This window comes from Tursiops truncatus, chromosome 7, assembly GCF_011762595.2.
Source record: "Tursiops truncatus isolate mTurTru1 chromosome 7, mTurTru1.mat.Y, whole genome shotgun sequence".
Lineage (NCBI taxonomy): Eukaryota > Metazoa > Chordata > Mammalia > Artiodactyla > Delphinidae > Tursiops > Tursiops truncatus.
Genome location: NC_047040.1, coordinates 43,216,182 through 43,235,271, shown reverse-complemented (window position 1 = coordinate 43,235,271; position 19,090 = coordinate 43,216,182). Strand labels below are relative to the sequence as shown.

Here is a 19,090-nt window from a genome sequence, read left to right as displayed (position 1 = left end):
TTAAGATCTAGATCTTCCAGGGCTGTGGCTTTGTTTGGGGACAGCTGGGTTACTTTCCATCCCTCCAGGTAAACTGTTTTCTACCACTGAGTCCAATACCAGTTGGATCATCAGTATGAATGTTGAAGTTGCAAAGTTTAAGACAAAAGTGGGGATTTATGAAGTATTTACAAACAGTGTATGTTCAATAGTTTGGTTTCTCAAAAACAGGGTTGGATGGTCTTTATGAAAGCCGACCCAAATCCAGTGGCCTTTAGGATAACTAGCCTCTTCCTTAATTAGTGACAAGAAAGTGGATAATATCAAAAGAAGATACACTTTGAATTCTTGGAGCACTCAATGTCAGTGACTTAATATTTTGGGAGTCTATCCACCTTTTGGGCCGAGGCAGTGTCACAGGCTCTGAGAATGCCCCCATTGGTTCTGCCTGGCCATTGAACTGAAGACTGCCTTTCCAGTGACGTATAGTTCACTGAAGTGTAGTAAGTTTGAGATTATTAATACTGAATGTTGTCGCTGAAGATTTCCAAAGAAGCCAGTGATTGGTGAGGACAGGGATTGTTGGCAGGGATTAGACATTTATATAGCATGACTTAGTTTTTAATAATGATGTGATGTGAATTTTATGAGTATACAAGTCAGCTCCCACCACTGAGACATACTAAATGAGAAAGGTTCCAATTTTCAGTTGCCCCAACTATGTGTGTTTCACAGGTCAGAAGTTTCCATTCTGTTGTGCCAGTTGATATCATTCCATTCCTTCCCTCATGTCTCTTTATTGTTGGATTTCCCCTCATAATCGTCTTTTTTTTTTTTTTTTTTTTTTTGCTGTACGCGGGCCTCTCACTGTTGTAGCCTCTCCCATTGCGGAGCACAGGCTCAGCGGCGATGGCCCACGGGCCCAGCTGCTCCGCGGCATGTGGGATCTTCCCGGACCGGGGCACGAACCCGTGTCCCCTGCATCAGCAGGCGGACTCTCAACCACTGCGCCACGAGGGAAGCCCCATAATTGTCTATTTAAAAAGAAAAAAACACACGTGTGTTCTTTGTGATTACAGCAGTATACTTATGATAAATTTTTGTGTGTGACCCAGCTGAAGTGTTCAAACCACATGGAAGTCACCTGGTGACAGTTGTACATTCTATGTATTTATTTTCCCCTGTGGATACCTCAACTTTCTTTTCTTCACAGGTAAAGTCGGTGATAAACCTTTTGTTTGCTGCGTATACTGGAGATGTATCTGCACTTCGAAGGTATGTTAACAGGGTGGGTGAGCATATGGCTTACAGATGTTTATGAAGTTGCTTCTGGGCAAAGGGCCACTTTAAAGCTAAATAAAGTCTCACTTCCATTTCCCTCTAATAAAAATGATCCAAAGTTATATTAAGTTCCCACTTCCAGTGCCTTAGTCTCGCTGTACAGTCTTTCCTTTTCAACCTCCTATAAAAGCCCAGTCCTCTGTTTTCCCAAGTGGTAACTGTTCAATTAATCTGGCTAATTGGTATTAGTGTTTTACTGGAATTGGACAATGACTTTTCAATCCCCATCTACCCATCACTCTCCATCTTTGGAGGTGAGGGGGGGTGAGCAAATAGGGGTATTTGGTGTTCTGCAGATCCCCAGTGCTGGAAAGGTCATATAGGACTGTATACTTAGCATAAGGTCTCTTGTAGAGAGTTGCAGCTGAACTTTGAGGTGGAAAATGTCTATGCTTAATTTCCACCTTCATTTTAAAGTGTGATTAGTACTTGCATCAGCAGTATTGTATTATAAACTTTAAAGCTGCTAAGAGACTAGATCTTAATTGTTCTCACAAAAAAGAAATGAAAATTATGCCCCATGAATATTTGCCAACACTACAGTGGTAATCGTCTTGCAATACATAAATGTATCAAATCAACATGTTGTATACCTTAAACTCACATACCTTTATTTCAATAAAAATGTGCACTTTATTTTTTTAATTTTAAAGTCTGATTAGTACTTGTAGACTGTAAAATGTTAAAGAATGGGAGCCTTAGTGAAAACATGTAACTTTAGTAGTTAGTTTCTTGCCCTTCCGAGGCACAAATTTAGGGTATCGTTGTGCCACCATTCTTGAGTTTTGGACAATAATGTAATGAAGCTTAATTCTGTTAGAGATGGTGAACATTTCCTCTTACCCAAAAAGAGCAAAGCTAAGGAAGAACGGTGAAGTGGCATTTACTCAAGGTGTCTGTGTACTGGTTGAACAGGGTGTCCCATTAGTGAGCCTGGTGAAGGATGACACCTTTCTCACAGGACTTTCGACTGAACTGATGGAGGAAATGTTACAAAAGTGAATTAAATTTTTTATATAATGAATAGCTATACTTAACAAATTTTCAGATTTGCTTTGTCAGCCATGGACATGGAACAGCGAGACTACGATTCTAGAACAGCACTCCATGTAGCTGCTGCAGAGGGTAATATATGAACCACTCATTTATTTATTTTTTTTCAGACTTAATTTCTACTTAATACTAAAACCTGCTTGTTTTGTTTTCGATGTAGGTCATGTTGAAGTTGTTAAATTTTTGCTGGAAGCCTGCAAAGTAAATCCTTTCCCCAAGGACAGGTGAGCCGTTAAGTTACTTTCTAACATGTAATTGGCAAGCCAGTGTTTTATCATACAGGGCTCTAATAGTTAGATGGTGGTATATTCAAATCCACTATGTATATGTTGGAGTCATTATTGAACTTGCTGTGGAGCCTTATAAAGGCAGCCAACAAAACCTTGTTTCTGTTCAGTAGATCGTTCTCTCTCCTATATCCTCTTTCTTACCTAAGGAAGTTCTCTTAGAATTTTCTTGGTTAGTCTGTCAGTCATTGTATTGTATGAAGAGAACAATTCCTGTTGTCTGGAAAGATAAAATAGGAATTTTATCCTCATGGGCCTTTTGACTACACAGGGTAGACAAGATAAACATTTGCAGGGGCATATGAAATATGTGTAAGGAGATTACTGTTACAGACCTCTAAAATGGATATATTGGAGTTTGTTGAAATTCCTGGATTTGGTTGGAGTCAGTTTTAGAAAGCTTCATGGAAGTTGAATTTTAACCAGTGCTTCGGGGAAGAGATGAGATTTGAGGGCACAGAAGGAAGAGAAGGGCACTCCAGACAGAGTGGGAGAAATATGCCTGGAATATGTTCTGCTCCTCTCCTCTCCCTTCTGGTCCACATGGAAAATTGACATTCATCCTGCGGTAAAATACTGTTCACAAAGTGGATAGCCAAGGGAGGGGTAAGAGTGCAGCTTACATATATGCATATGCTTAAAGGAAAGCCTGTACTAATATACTGGCATGTTATATAACTGGAGTTACATAACTGGATGAGTCAGTGAGTAATGAGAATAAAGGTTTAGAAGAACGGAAAAAAAATATTTGGTGGGAGAGGTTTGATACTTATGATTAGGAGTTTGGGTATTTGAGGACAATTTGAAGTACGTTTGGAGCAAGTTGATTATTCTCTAGCTATTAGATCTTTCTGTTTTAGTAAGGTTTTACTGTTTTTTAAATTAGTGGTTTGGGTTTTATTAGCTCAGCTTGCAAGATATGCAGAAAAGTTATGGCATCAGTGTCTGAAAACTGTTAGCAATTTTGTAAGTACGGTAACACTTTGATTACCTAAAATCATGATCTTTATTGGCAATATTCTAAAACCTCATGTAAGGGTGACAATTCTCCCTTTTATCCTCAAATGTAATGCCCATACCAGCTCTTTCTAGAGCAAGAAACTGAAGAGAGTGTTTTCCCCTGCCCCTAGTATTTATAATCCCAAGTAAAACGCTATTTACAGGCTGGAAATATTTACTGTGCTTTGCATGTTGAAGGATCAAAATGTTTTGTTGTGGTTTTTGCCTTAAATTGGCCCCTAGGAATGTGAAAGCAGAAACACCCATCTGAGAGGCAAAAGTTAGCTCAGTAACTAACTTGGTAACTGAGTATTCATGATTTGAGAATGTAAGCTAGACCAACACGTCTTCTTTCTCTATTTCATAGAATCAGTGTCACCTCAAATTGTAAAATAGGCTTGAGCAGATTTAGTGTATACTTTAGAGCTGATACTTTGCATTACTTCACGGAAAAGAAGCGTTGTAAAAAAAAAGATAACTTGCAGTTAACATTCAGTTTTTCCAGAAAGACAGATAATTATATGCTGTAGATGATTGAAAAGTCACCCCACCTCCCGGTTTCAGGCCACTGACTCCCTAACTTAATGAAGGCCAATGTAGAAGTAAAGGGCAACTTAATTCAGCAGTTTTTTGAGAAGCACAGAGATACACGTAAAATGTTACTTACCTGATTTTAAAAATTAAGAACAGGTTACCAAACTTTATTCAAAAATATTTTTTAAATGAGATTGTTTTAAAAACCTTTGAGTTCCATATTGGGGCCCCACTGAGAAGGTAAAAGGTTAAGAACAAAGAAAGAAGGAAAACCAGAAGCTGGTGAGAGTGGCATGTGAAAAAGTGGAGTCAGAGAGCCTGGTGGCCATGGAGAAGTTAAGTGACATAGAGAGTGGATGAGAAGAGAAGCTTAATAGTTTGTGAAGTACTAGGGAGCTAATTATCATGCTCTGTCGTTTACTTGGGTTGTGCTTTACAGTGCTGGCTCCTCTTTCAAAAGGCTAATTAGCTGATTAACCACTGCTGGCAACTCTTCCTTTCTTCTTATCTCCAGTCTTCATCTAGATGACTAAAGAGCACAGCTCAGAAACACACTTCCCAGGGAAAGGGTAGTTGTTCTTCTGGTTGTGCAGTGGTCCAATTGAGCCCCTGGAGTCCCATCCTTACCACAGATGAAGAAAATGTCAGTTCCTCTGAGGCCAGTCTTGCTCCTCCAAAGTGTATTTGAGCCCTAATAAGATCGTGGTTATTACCAGACTTCTGAGATTTACTGTGATTTTTACATTGACAGGAACACACATTTTCTACCAAAGGCTAGGGTGATAGATGCTATAGAGCTGATTTTTCTTTGAACATTCTATTTAAAGAATGATCCTTGGGGCTTTCCATGAAGTTAAAGTTTAGAAATACTAGAGTCTATCTTATCTGTTAACACTAGAACTTCCCATTCATAAGCACTTAGATAATGTGAACAAGACCCTTTTGCAGAAGGTAGTTTTCTCTTCCTCCCCATATCCCAAGTTGTCTCCAAGACCACTTTTTGGATTATAAATCCATTTCTGCATTTCTTCAATATTACTTGTACTATTGCGTAAACAGCTAAATTTGAATGGCCCTTTAACCGGCATTTAAAATCTAAGAATGCTGGATTATCATCTTTGTACAGAAATTATCTAATGACCCAGTCCATGCTGTGCTACTTGTTTAGGTGGAATAACACTCCCATGGATGAAGCGCTGCACTTTGGACACCATGATGTATTTAAAATCCTGCAGGAATACCAAGTCCAGTACACGCCTCAAGGAGATTCCGACAATGGAAAGGAGAACCAAACCGTCCATAAGAATCTGGATGGATTGTTGTAATGGTCTTAAGCCCAAGATTTAAATCACTTACCTATTTAATTGTGGAAAATGATTATGAAGAACATGTGTATTTCTATCTGGTAGTGATGTATATTTTACAACATTTGTCATTTCAGTGTTACTGGAGTTTTCTTCATTGTGCACACAGGACAAATCTGATCTCTTTGGGAAAAAATAGAAATAAAACAATCTCCCTCCATAATGTGAGCAATATTTACCTCGCGCATTGTATAATTTGATGTAAAAGAAACAGTTACCAATGCTAGCTTAACTGTGTAGTCTTCGTGATTTATTTTTGTGTATTTTGTGACTTTTCAATTTATGGTGATGATCTGCTGATATGCATTTATAAATTAAACTCTGTTGTACAGTCTGTCCAAATGGGTCAAGGCTGCCTTTAGAAGCAAAACTGTGGGATTTTCATGACTTCAAATATGTATTTAGTTTGAGTGTTTGAACAGTTATATGCACTTATGGTTATGTGTTTGAAATACCGCCTGTCACCCTAGGTTCATGATGTGACTCTTTAAAAATTATAATAGTTAATAACTATTAGTAGGACAGACCAATTCTGACTAGATTTTATCAGGGAATCTGTTTAAGATATGTTTGGTGATCAAAACAATGTGTGAATGTAGTTAAAATAATTTTTGAAATAATTTCCTTTTTCTATATCCCCTTAGACCAGCCTCTCTTCCCAGATGTTTAGCTATTTGCCTCTTTCCTTTAGCTGGGAAAGTGGGTGCTGGCATACTATGCAGTTTTCATGTTTTCCACAATAAATCAGAAAACGCCTCATGGACCTGGCATCCGAGCTGTGACTCTGCCATTTGTCTATAGGAGATGAACCAGAGACAAATTACTAAGCTAAGTACAAATTAGTCAAATTTATCGGCCAATAAAAGCAAGGGATGTGCTACTTCAGCTCTTTAAGAAGATATTTTTTAGCTTTCAGGATCAAGATAAATTCAGAAGTGCTCTAAGCTACCAAAGTTATTATGAAGGTATGGGAACGGCTACAAATAACATTTGTTTTTAAACCTGTCATTAAGGGTCTGCATCAAGATATTTGTTCTATTTGGGGGATCACTAGATCACTCCAGTTTTCTCCTGATTTTCTACCATGTATTTTTTGTGGACTTTAGAGTTAATAATAAGAAAAGGCCATTTCATTTTAAATCGAGACCCATCGTTTGTCTTGCAGAGGAACTGCACACATACGTTATCCTGTCATACTCAGAGGTAAAAGGGTATGTTAATAAGGACTTCTGATATTAAGCACACACACAGGCGCACACACACACACACACACACACACACACACACACACACACACACACAAATGGACTTCTTTGAAGCTGTGTTTAATGAAATGTGCAGAACCCTCAACTACATGAATGCTGGTTGTTTTATTAATACAGCAAATTCCTTTTTTTTTTTTTTTCTTTTCTATCAGCACACACTCTGCTTCCAAGCTTTATCGTGCCTAATGGCTCCTTTCCCACTCCAGCAGCCTCCAAGTGTTTTGATTATTGCTTCCAGTCTAAATCAGTGACTTCAGCCATTGCCCCCTTATTAACCTAGACGTGTTCTTTTGGTGGAACACGGCCGGTGTTCCTTAACTGAGCTGCATCAGGCATGAAGCCATTCTCGTGTGTGTGCTTCTGTGGGGAGTATGGTGGGTGGGTGTCCAGCCCTGCTGCTGTGTTCCTGCCTCATGGATCTACCAAGACATGCAGACAGGTGGTATATGTAAAACGCTGCAGAGGAACAGCATTATTCCCAAAGATATTATGGGGTAGACACTCTTTAATAGAAATCAACTGAAATAACTGCTCCAACAGCAGCTTGTTCTGTGTGATTTAAATGAAACATTAAGATGGTTCAATTACACAGCTTAAAGATTACCAATGATTCTGAGGCTTTTCTCTAATAAAAAGAGGTTCTAACTATTATTTGGGAACAAAGAGTTTTCATCTTTTCTCAGATCATAACTATTTTGTGAAATCTTTGTGGTTTAGTTAAATGTGCCCTTATTTACCCATGAGCTTATTTATGACTGTACACTGGTTCCTGTTCTGGCTGTTTGCTGTTGGCTGGTGATAATAATGAGTACATTTGATTTCAATGCTTTTAACTGTGCTGTTAACTGCTGCCATCAGTATACTCCAAAGATCTCTCTGTTTGGGCTTTAGGATCATATGTGCTTTTTCTGTACCACAGAGCTCTATATGGTGGTGTTTATTTAAAGCTTTGTATATACTGTTGTTTTTGCTGGTCTCAGTTCTAATTATCACCTCATCTTTGAGTGTAATGTGCTGTACCCCACTGCTGCCCCACACTGCCCTTTAGCTGCAGAGCTGGATTAGCTATCAACCGTTCAATGCTGTTACCTGCTTGGCAGGGACTGAATGACCTGATGTTGGATTTAGATTCTTCCTGGGGATTGTACAGCTATGAATGTATTTGCTTCCAGAACCTCCCAAAGTGAATCTAATCTTAAAACTGTAAGTTGTAAGTATTCTGAAATTGGAAAATATTTATTTTAAATGAAATTAGGTAGTGTTGCTTTTTACAGCTTAATAAATACATGTATCAGAAAGAACTGAAAATGAATTTTTTTAAACGTTTCCTCACATCACTGGGTTGGGAACTCCACTGAACACAGGAACTATGTCGAGGCATTTTTAATGCCTTCTGTGGACCAGGTACTATGCACGGTGTCCAGTGGGGTTACCTCAATGACTAAGATGAAAATTCTGTAAGCAGTTCATCCCTGAAGGTGAGAAGACAGGCAGGCATGTGTCTAGTCCTCTTAGAAGCTAACACTATCCTTTTACAGTTAGGAGGTGCTCAGTAAATATTTGCTGCATTGAATCTTGCACTAGGAGGGTTCTAACCTCCTTCAATGAGAAGAGAAGGTATTTCACAAAAGTCTTGACATCTATTTGTGGAGCTGCCACACTGGGGTCTGCATACAACAAGCTGGTAATGGCAGCTCCCACCTGGTCCATGGGGTGTGTGAAATGGCATTCACTCCCAATGCCAGAAACCTCTGGTTTAGGGTTAGCATACGGTTTTCTAACCACAGAGAAGGTACATGAACACCACGTATACCATGGCTGTCCATTTTCAACGAAGTTGTTTGTCACAAAGTAATTTGCTTTGCTATAGCAGTCAAACGTGTTTATTTGTCTGTATTACTGACATTTTAGAACTGGAAGAGATATCCAAAATCTCTCATCTAATCTTCTCACCCTTTCGTAGATGAATGCCATTACTTTGAAATTGTGTAGATTTCTGTATACCCTTTAAACCCTTTAAATTATTTGTAGCTTTTGGCCATGTTTGCTTCACGAAAGCTTTCTTAAGTTTTAATAGGTAAGATGTTTGTACCAGAACATACGATCCAGCATCTCAGAACATCTTAAGTTCCACCAAAGCAGAGATCTTTGTCTGTTTTAGTTTACCGACTTCGTTTCCCAACCATCTAGAATAGTGCCTGGCTCATGGCAGGTGCTCTCTATATATCTGGTGAACTAATACATGAATGAATCTTAACTAACCAAAGAAGCCACTTGAGTTAAGGACCCCTTACTCTGGGCACAGCATCCCAGTTCAAAAAGTAGGTACCAGAGCTTTCAAAACAACTTCTAGTTTTTTCCTGGGGTAATCAGATGTGAAAGGAGTGCTTTGTTCAATTAAGACTTAATATCCCATTTCAGCTTACAGGCAACAAATAGACTTCCATCATTGAATGCTGACTAAATAGCAAAATCTATTTATTGCCATCTCAGAAGACACTTTCCTGAAAAGGGAGAAATTTGTCCTGAGTGGTGCATAAAAGTCCTAGGCTTATAAAACCCCATACCAGAAATACTCTTAAAACACACAAACATCCCTTAGCCAGAATCTATTTAGTGACTTCTTACAATGATCAATTATATAGAAATACAAACATACCGGCTAGGCAGGGCGTTATCTACTTCACTCCCTGGAGAAATACAACTCTTCATGTTCGTTATGAAGAAACTTTATATTTCCTAGATGTAAATACTGTAGATAGGGAGGTGAGAACAGTCATATTTGCTATGAGGCCAGAATTCAAGCTTATACCACTATTCCCTGATAGCTCATCGAACAACAGTTGCATTTAACCTGCCAGACTTACATCTAACTTGCCAATTCTTTTATTTTACTATTTTTTTCCAGCACACAATGCCTTTTACTTTGAGAAGGGCACAGCTTTCTAGCTTATAACACTTTTGGAGAAAAGAATGGCAGCTTTTTGTGTGGGTGTAGTAACTTCTCAGAAAGTAAAACCTCACCTCATCAAGGAGGTGTGGAGTTTAGATGCTGCTATGGACACCATACAGAGTCCCGTTTTACATGTATTTTAAAATTAAAAACTTGCATTATAGCAGTACTGAAATTCACTTTAAAATAAATGCCAAATTATTTCTGCATTTGGAGGCAGCTCTGGTGGTCACCAAGACCAAAGGACTTTCGTTTGTTTGCTATTTATGGTACTCATTATAGCTTGTTTCAATAATGTTTCCTCTTATCTCTTCCACCAACCTATCTTAATCTCGGTAAGAAAGGGTAACACTTAGGAAAACGGTATTAATCATGTTTAAAAATAAGGACTGATATATTTTTATGCTTAATCATAAGAAAAGATAAGAAAAACATCGAACCTACACATAATGCCAGTAACTTTTTAAATCTTTATATAAAATATCTGTAAGAGACTAACTTTATAATTTTAATACTTTTTAAAAGTAAACAAAGTCTCTTGACTGGTGCAGTAAAATGAAACTATGCCAAAGCATTCTTAGAGGGCAAAAATATACCAAATAGTTAAATATTAGCAATTAGGAACAATTTAACTGTCATCTTTGTTCCTTCATCATTTCAATTTAAAAAGTCAACGCAAACCCAGTCAGGTTGATGTCAATCATCTTATGTAAAATCTGAGAGGAGGCCTTGATTTGTGTTTAATACCAAGGAAAGTACCATGTGCATATTATATTTAATGCAGTACCTATACTTCAGCTTTAATTTTGAGATAGACTTCAAGGAAACTTTATTCCCACCAGAAAAATACAGTATTTACCTAACAGTATGATTGTGGTGGTGACAGTAGAAAAATAAGATGCACCTGCAGACAGCAGTTTGTGAATGTTATCTAGAAGAACCCTGTCAAACCCACTCCCTAAACCACTTTTTTGCATGTCAGTGCTAATGAAGGGACGAGGTAAGTAACACAACACACTTCACAAAACATCATCCAGTCCAAAAAGGGTCTAGAAAAAGCACAAGAGAGACAGTGGAACCATTTGCAATGTATTTGTGAGAGAAACACATTCATCAGTGAAAGATACACAATTCTCAATGCAGTTACACAGGATGAGTTTTCAAATTATCTGATTCTCATAATCTCTGGTTAATGATTTGTCCGTTACTATTTTCTCTTCTCAATTTGAAAATTTTATGACTAAGACTAAATACCAGCTAAAAACAATAAAGACAGGTGAACCCATTTAAGAAACATGCAATAAATTTCGGAGTTTGTCTACATCTACAATTAATTTCAACTTTTTGAAAAATAACAGGATTTACCTTAAGAGAGCTGTTAATAGTTTGGCTCCCTTGACAGAACTGTGAAGACAATTTCATTTACTAGTGACCGTGATGGAGGCAGAATATATTCAGCTTTGGATATTAAAGTTTAAACGGAAAACACTACTCACGAATTGGGAAAGTTTACTTCCTTCCCTTTGATATTAGCCAGTATCATAAAGCCATAACAAAGAGAAAAACTAATTCTCCCGAGAGAGAATTTGTCTCTAGCTTTCAATGGCTAGTGTGGAAGATATAATAAAGAACACAACTTTTATCCTCTGCCCAGATACGGGATGGCTACCTTCAATAAAGAGGTGATGTAATTCTGTGTAAACTTAACTTTGCACTGTTTCATAGGCAAACCACTGGAAAACTTCTAGCCACATTTAAAGCAGAGAGAACAAATAAGAATTCTCCAGAAGAGAAATATGCCAATCCTGCATGAAGCAGTTGCCTAAATAACCGTGTGATCTACCCAACCACCTATAACAATTGAGCACTGACTCTAGGCATGGCATTTGCTAGATGCTGCTAAATATTTGACCTTTCCCAAAGGACTCTCATTCTAGTTCTGATGCTTTTGGTATATCTGGATGTTTTTTATTTGTAAAACCCACTCTGTGGAGAGGGCCTTTCAATTTTACCTTCAGTAAGATGCATGAAGCCCTTCAGAGTAACAGATGTTTCTGAATTAGGGAAAAATCCACTTGCTACCAACAGGTTGCAGCGAATTTGTTGGCCTTTCTTTTGTTTCCCTAGAAACACAGGATGTGAAGGAACAGAGTAGCAGGAGGGAGTCACAGGTGGGAAGGAAAAATGTCACCAGAGAAGATGAGAAAAATTCATGCTCTTATACTGCATTCATCTGTAAAAAGAAAATGTGGTTACATTATTACACTGCTCTTGTAAAACGCAGACTCATATATTTAACATTACTTGTGTGTTCTACAATGGAGTAGCAGAAAGACACATCCCCCGGCAAAAAACCACCATGGAATTAGAGGGCCTTCAGCATGTGCTATCCTTTCTCCTGGACTAATAGAGACCTTTTATGTCACCTAAGCTGATGGATTATTACTCTGCAGCCTGCTGGCTTAATTCTGTCCATTCATCCAAACTGCATAAAGCTTTCTGCTGTTATGCAAGTCTGGGGACAGAGCAACGTGGCAAATCTGCTCATGCAAAACAAGAGTGAGGCAATGCTGAGCTGTATGCCAGAGGGAGAGAGGGATTTGGGGGAAATGATGAATTTTCCTTAAAGGCCACTCAGCAGGAATAACAAACGAATGAGTTTCACGTAGAGGCTAGAGAAGTAGAATCATCAGAAACCCCTCCACCTCCCCCAGCAGGGCCCTTCGGAGGCAGTGAATTGCTCATCCAAAGGACACCGGCCTGCCACCGACTTCCTATCTTACTTCCATGCTGGGCTCTCCCCTTAGACCAGGTGCTCTCGACCAGGGGTGATTCTGTCCTCTGGCAACATCTGGAGACATTTTGGATTGTCATGACCGGGTGTGGAGGTGTGTGTGCTACTGGCATCTAGCGAGTAGGGGCCAGGGATGCTGCTATACATTCTGCAACGCATAGCACGGCCCCATAACAGAGAATCATTCAGACCCAAAACACCGACAGCAACACAGCTCTAGACTACAAGCCTCTTGAGAACTGAGTCCTTTTTTTTTTTTAATCCCGAGTACTCAATAGTGGGTGGTACATAGTGGGCTCTTAGGAAAATATTTTGGATTGAAAAGCACAATGAAGGTTTTGCCCCTATGTTTCCGTCTGGCTGAGAGTAAAATATGTAAAGATGGTGGTCTTCAGAGAGAGAGAGAGAGAAAGCAAGCGACCCTGGATTCAAATCCTGTCACTGTCTCTTACCAGCTGTGTGACCAGTCATGTTACTTAACCTCTAAATCCCAAGGTCCTCATCTATTCAAAGGAGACTGATAGTCTCTAACAGATAGATTTGTTGAAAGGATTAAATTATACAGCATATGTAAAATGCTTAGTAGACTAGATGGAAATAGCAGACAATTAATACGTGTTATTTAATATTTATCATTAAATTATTATCAGCTTTGTCCAAGCTTTGCCCAAAGGCCTCTAGGAGAGGAGACTGGTTCTCATGCTGTCCCAGAGGAAGAAGTTTACTGTACAGGGAAGCCAGACTAAACAAGCACTGAAGCCAGGCTACAGAAAACACTGGTGCTCTGTCTCTCAGGAGCCTGCGGTCCTCCTGCTCCTGAGGCGGCACCAGGCGCTGGCCCCAGGGCCCCCCGGTCCAGAGCTGCAACCTCCAGACATGGCCGAAACCAGCCAGCTCCTCGAAAGGTCTATTTCAGAGCACAAGCCCTAACTCCAAGAGTGGATGGATGCGGAAAGGAAATCGTGGCCAAGGCTGAGGACAGTTTGGGACAGACAAGGTGGAGTCCACCCAATTCGGAGACTAATCCAACTTTAATTTTGTCTAACCAGTGCTGTGCCCATATTATAGCTCTTAAATCTTCTATGGGTTTACTCTGGAGATGTGTGTGTGCGTGTATATAAAAATAGATTTATTCTACAGATGAAATGAATGAAATCATCTGGAATGAAATGGATGGCTCCTGGGCAGGGGGAGAGGAGATCCAGAGCCACAAAACCATTTCCTGGCACTTATTTAGAGGAATTAAATTGCTCTCACAGTATCGTTCCGAGAGCACAGAGAAAGCGGTCATGGTGCATGCACAGATGGAGGGGACTAATCCATCTTATTTTCTCAAGGTCACAGGGCATAATGGTATGACAGAGTTGGAGCTCTGATCTCCAAATCCCAAACACAGGCCTCTCACCCAAAGGCTATGCTGCCTTCGTCTTAATGAACCAGAACAACACATACTCAGTGTCAAGTGCAAACAGCTTCTCTTGGGTGCAGGTTTTGAATGAATCAGAGGTCAGCTTTCTGTGGGGGGGCATTCCAGGAGAGTAGACAAGAACACGCAGTCCAGCGACACCCCAGGTGGATTCAAATATTCGTTCCCTCATTTACTAACTACTTCATCTTAGTCAAGTTTCATAGTTTTGGAGAGCCTCTTTTGTCTACATCTGTAAAGTGGGAAAAACAATAATACCTAACTCAGAAGGCTGTTGTGAGCACTAAGTTACTACCCGTGGAGTGCCTGGTACACAGTAAGTGCTTAACAAGTGTCACCTATTAATGATGGTGATGACCATGATGATGATGTAACTTGCTCAGGAACAGCAAAGGAGGAGAAAAAGAAGATCGCGCCGTTGTTTGGTTCTGTCCATCGATCTTACACTTTCTAAATAGGGCTTTACAGCTATTCCATTTTTGTGTAGGGCTCACAAAACACTTCAGAGCAGTGTGGGGAGCTACATTCCAACAGAGGATGCAACCTTACACAGGTACAAGGTTCATCTTTCACTCTCCAATAGGAACAGAACTATTGCGCTATTACACTACCTAAGCATTTTTTTTCAGCCTTAACAGGAGGGTGTAAAGATTTTAGCCTGTACTTCTTCAGGTGAGGGAAAAGGATAAGGAAAAGGCTACATACCAGAAACCTGAGTCTAAACAGATATTACTAATGCCGCACAAATGCATTCCCTGAACACAGGGATGCGCGACCCTGAACCCTGGGAGATGGCGCCCTCTCCCCTCATCCTGTCCTCCCTCCTGCATCGCTGAGCAGTCTGTGCCAGGCACCAGTGACGAAGAAGGGCCAGTAATGACTCAGAGAGGCTTTTCTTTAAAACATTAAGCAAATTTAAAAAAAATGAACTGGGGGGCTTCCCGGGTGGTGCAGTGATTAAGAATCCACCTACCAATTCAGGGGACACGGGTTCGAGCCCTGGTCCGGGAAGATCCCACATGCCACGGAGCAACTAAGCCCGTGCGCCACAACTACTGAGCCTGCACTCTAGAGTCTGTGAGCCACAACTACTGAAGCCTGCGTGCCACAACTACTGAAGCCTGCACGCCTAGAGCCTGTGCTCCGCAACAAGAGAAGCCACTGCAATGAGAAGCCCGCGCACCGCAACGAAGAGTAGCCCCCGCTTGCCACAACTAGAGAAAGCCCGTGCGCAGCAATGAAGACCCAATGCAGCTAAAACTAAATAAATAAAGTAGATAAATTTATAAAAAATGAACTGGAATAGCTTCATGTGGAAAACAGCTTAAAATTAAAACAGCATCAGCAAAAATCCAGCCAATCAAAATAAATAAATAAATAAAATCTTTAAGGGGAAGGATTTCAGGTTGACAGGCAAACAATACTATCTGACATACTGAAAAACATTCTCCCAAAGAAAGATGCACTCTTTTGTGGACAGCCCTGTTTCCATCCCTATCACGGTACTCATGACACTCTGCTTCACTCCTTGAACTTTTTACTCTTGGCAAAGCCCTTCACAGCCCCAGGTGCTAGCGGTACGAGTTAGCTCTCAAACATAAATCAGGTAAAGTGTTTCGCTGTGGCTGCCCAAGTCTCTATGACGACTGTATACCAAGCATTAGTCTCCTCCCTTCCTAAAAATAACACCTCTTCACCCAGACACAGTGCTGAAACAATGGGACAAAAGGAAAACATTTTCTTATCAGAGAAATCCTAGTTCCTTAACATATGAGATTTCTATGTGGACAAATTTAAGAGGCAGAGGGGGAGCTTTTAAATATTTGAAATGTCATTATTTTTTGGAAGGTGATGAAGGCCAGGAGTAAAAATCCTGGTGACGACGTAGCTTGTTTAAACACAGCAGGCTCCAACTTGTCATAGCTAATCTAAAAAACACCCTTCTGGGCTCTGCCAGAGGCTCCTTCTGAGAACTCACAGATAGGCCCAGGGTCTGCCAGGCACCCTCCCTACCTCAGAGAGCAAACACTCAGCGTGCTGAAAGCATCCCTGTGTGGTACTCACCATGTCAAATTCTACGGCGCCCACTATCCGAGACACCTCATCAAACTCCTCAGGAGACATGGGAAGAAGGTTGTCTGTGGTCTGAAGTTGAGAAGGGTGACTAAAATGGGGAGAAAGAAACAGGAAATGTTAACATCTAGATTATGAAAGCAGTGGTGCAAACTTTGCCATTTCATCTCTGGCCTGTGACTGAATCACCATTTTAGATTTTTATTTCAGGGACGTGTATACACTTGTAAAATACATTTGAAAAAGGACAGATCTCGAGAAGTTCATGTCCCCAGCCCGGCCCCTTGGGAAACACACTGTATTCTAGAGATGTGAGCCAGATATAACCAGTCTGGATCCTGCACCGCTTCTGCCTGGGTGAACACGGGCACGAGCTTGTGCAGTTGTGTCACCTACCCTGGCCCGAGAAGCGCCAGAGAAATGTCTGGGGAGTCCCTCATCCCTACCTTGAGGTTTGTATGCAGATAAGGCTGCTCCAGAGGGTTTTTACATGAAGGCTACATCCATTCACCCCAAGACAGTGCTGCAGGCCAAATAACTGACAATGACTTTTCCAAAATTTTTTCTACCTTTTACAAAATGAAACAACAAAATAAAAGCAAATGGAAAAAAATGTATCTCAGTCATTACTTTGGCCTTTTCTAGATAGAAAAGAACTGCTTGCCCACTCTGATCGATTTTTGTTCATTTTATTTACACTTTTTCAAAATACGAGTTTGGGGAGAACTTATATGCCTTAAATACAACTTTGTTTTTTTTGGTTTGCTGTTTGTTTGTTTTTTTTTTATAAAGGCAATAAAACGCTGATAGGCAGTGACACCAGGATCTCTAATTAGGATCTTTCCACAGGTCCATCTGTGATGGTGGCAGCAACAATTACAATGGAAAAGCAAAGAACAAGCATCTTCAACAGGCCCCAGCCAGGAGTGGGGCTTGTTTGAGGATTTTAAACATGTCACTCTTCTGTATTCACTTACACTTCAGACACAGAAATCAGTTCAGTCTTGATATATCCTGTTCCTTTAGGGCCATCAAGTTCCATAGGCTCTGGGGCTAGAAGCAAACACATCACGTACACTTTCCGTTAGCAGAAATTACACAAGAACAATCAACTTCTTCTTTGATCAAGACTGGACTGTTTTCCTTGGCAGTCAGGTTAGACTCCCTGCCTGGGTCACCTGAAATTGTACTGCGAATTCAGAAACAACCAGATGAAAAGGGGAGGCACATTCAGCACAGAAGTCAAGCTAAGACGGTTCTCTTTCCAAGGCTTGAAATCCTGCAAAAGTTTTATCTGGTTTATGGTCCTGGCCTGGTTGGTGTAATAAACGCATCTGTCAGGGTAAGCCGGGTGCATCTAAAGTAACTGTGCTAACGTTGAGACTACTGATCCTGAAAAATCATTAAGTCTGTTGGTGCATTCCAAACCAGCTTAGTCTAACTGCCACTTTCTCAAATGCGGTTCAGTGAAGACTAAGCAGAGGGAGACCCGTGTGCTAAACTTAGACCTGCTCTCAGTGATGGGACCTAATAACTTACCAGGTCACCATGAAGGGACCACTTCACTTCGCCGGGGCCTCCATCTCCTCAATTTCAGGAGCAGGCTGACATAAAGCAGGTGACCATCACAGGTCCCACGTTTTACCCCTCCACGTAGAAAAAGTAAAAATGTAACAACTACACACGACCAGAAATGGACCTTCTCCAACACCCCTAAGATCAAGAACCATTTACTCCTTTCTTACTATCTGTATCAGGCCAAACAATGTATTATGTTTCAACTGCGCTGTGTTTATTAGAAAGCCTGCTTTTACCAATTCAAAGGAAGGGGTGGGCTAGTGACATGGCATGGGGGGAGTCTGTGCTGACATCTTGCACCGATAGGAAGGCAAGGGCAGTGTGTGGGGTTAACGCCTGTCTCCCGCAAACCTTCGGACTAGGTGAAGGGAGAACACAACCACAGGAACGACTGGGCTGTGCTATAACTCATCAGGCAACGCTTGCACGCTCTGCCCACTTACCTTCCTTTGGCCTGGAGTAGTACTTTCCAAAGGCATGGTCTTTATCAATATTTGGATACAGAAACTTCAAGGGATTCTCTGGAATATTTTCAGCGGCCATGACTTTGTAATTGCGAATAATGTCAGGGAAAGTAACAGCAGAAAGTTCTTTCTTTGTGTAGGGTTCAACCGCATGGAAGCAAGATTCTAATAGGAAGAAAAGCAAAGTGAGTCCCACAGAATATCCCTCAACAATAGAGGAGAGAAACAAACACTGCAGAGTTTATGGATTTGACAGAACCTGGTAAGAACTAAACACAATCTAGGAGTTACATCACAGAGCATGTAATTGCTTTATTCCTAAATAGATTATTATCCTTTCTTTAAAATAGGAAAAATAAAGGCCATCATTACTTTATTGCATTTGTCATTATTTACTTAGATTTGTAAGTCTAGCCAAAAGAAATTTATTAAATACCTTTAAAATAACTAATTACTAATTGGGTCTTCTTGGCTCAAGCCATAGATTAAGTTACTAGAAGATAAACTCACTTTGTCTTTCTTTTCATATTGAAAAATGAAAATAAACAACAACAACACACGGAAAACAACTTTTTAAACAAACCAAAAAGAGACCCTATTTGCTATTTTTTTCTCTAATCCTTAATGTAAAAAAACACAGTTTAATTCACTCCTGGTCTTAGTCCCAGACTTCATTGGAATCCTGCTTCCTAACTGATCCAGGATTTCACTTTTGGGGCACACACTCCAGAGGCTGCTGTCAGGTGCTCTGGGGACTCTGCTCTAGAACTTCAGACCAAAGCTTTGTAGCTGGTGTGGCCCTGCTTTAAACTTTCCAGTTGCCAATGGTTTTCATCTTTGCCTGGTTTGCTAGTTCCATCTCTCAGCAAGTTCAGGAAAGAACTACCGGGGGAGAAGAAGAAAAGGGCAGGCTCTACCATCTACTGTCCTCACTGGGCTCTAATCCCAGCTCTCCTGTTTTTTTACCAGAAGAAAAAAAA

The 19,090-nt window shown here is 40.4% G+C and overlaps 2 protein-coding genes across 7 annotated transcripts in view; one reads left to right on the top strand and one right to left on the bottom strand.

Moving 5' to 3' along the window:
- Positions 1 to 8,138, top strand: part of GLS (glutaminase) — an 80,473-nt gene extending 72,335 nt beyond the window's left edge. Inside the window, exons 9-12 of one of the 3 annotated variants that reach the window (XM_073807462.1) lie at positions 1,193 to 1,254; positions 2,369 to 2,445; positions 2,534 to 2,597; positions 5,362 to 8,138. In XM_073807462.1, the coding sequence (XP_073663563.1) occupies positions 1,193 to 1,254; positions 2,369 to 2,445; positions 2,534 to 2,597; positions 5,362 to 5,518 (360 nt within the window). In that variant the 3' untranslated portion in view covers positions 5,519 to 8,138. The remainder of the gene's footprint in view (positions 1 to 1,192; positions 1,255 to 2,368; positions 2,446 to 2,533; positions 2,598 to 5,361) is intronic. The other 2 variants (XM_073807461.1, XM_019931492.3) reach the window with 2 other exon arrangements.
- Positions 8,139 to 10,851: 2,713 nt separating this feature from the next.
- Positions 10,852 to 19,090, bottom strand: part of STAT1 (signal transducer and activator of transcription 1) — a 42,378-nt gene continuing 34,139 nt past the window's right edge. For 3 of the 4 annotated variants that reach the window (XM_019931489.3, XM_073807460.1, XM_019931490.3), the window contains 4 exons: positions 18,090 to 18,275; positions 17,046 to 17,121; positions 16,060 to 16,159; positions 10,852 to 12,008 (listed from right to left, as the gene is read on the bottom strand). In XM_019931489.3, the coding sequence (XP_019787048.1) occupies positions 11,994 to 12,008; positions 16,060 to 16,159; positions 17,046 to 17,121; positions 18,090 to 18,275 (377 nt within the window). In that variant the 3' untranslated portion in view covers positions 10,852 to 11,993. Of the gene's footprint in view, positions 12,009 to 14,021; positions 14,228 to 16,059; positions 16,160 to 17,045; positions 17,122 to 18,089; positions 18,276 to 19,090 lie in introns of all 4 variants that reach the window. The other variant, XR_012333025.1, reaches the window with a different exon arrangement.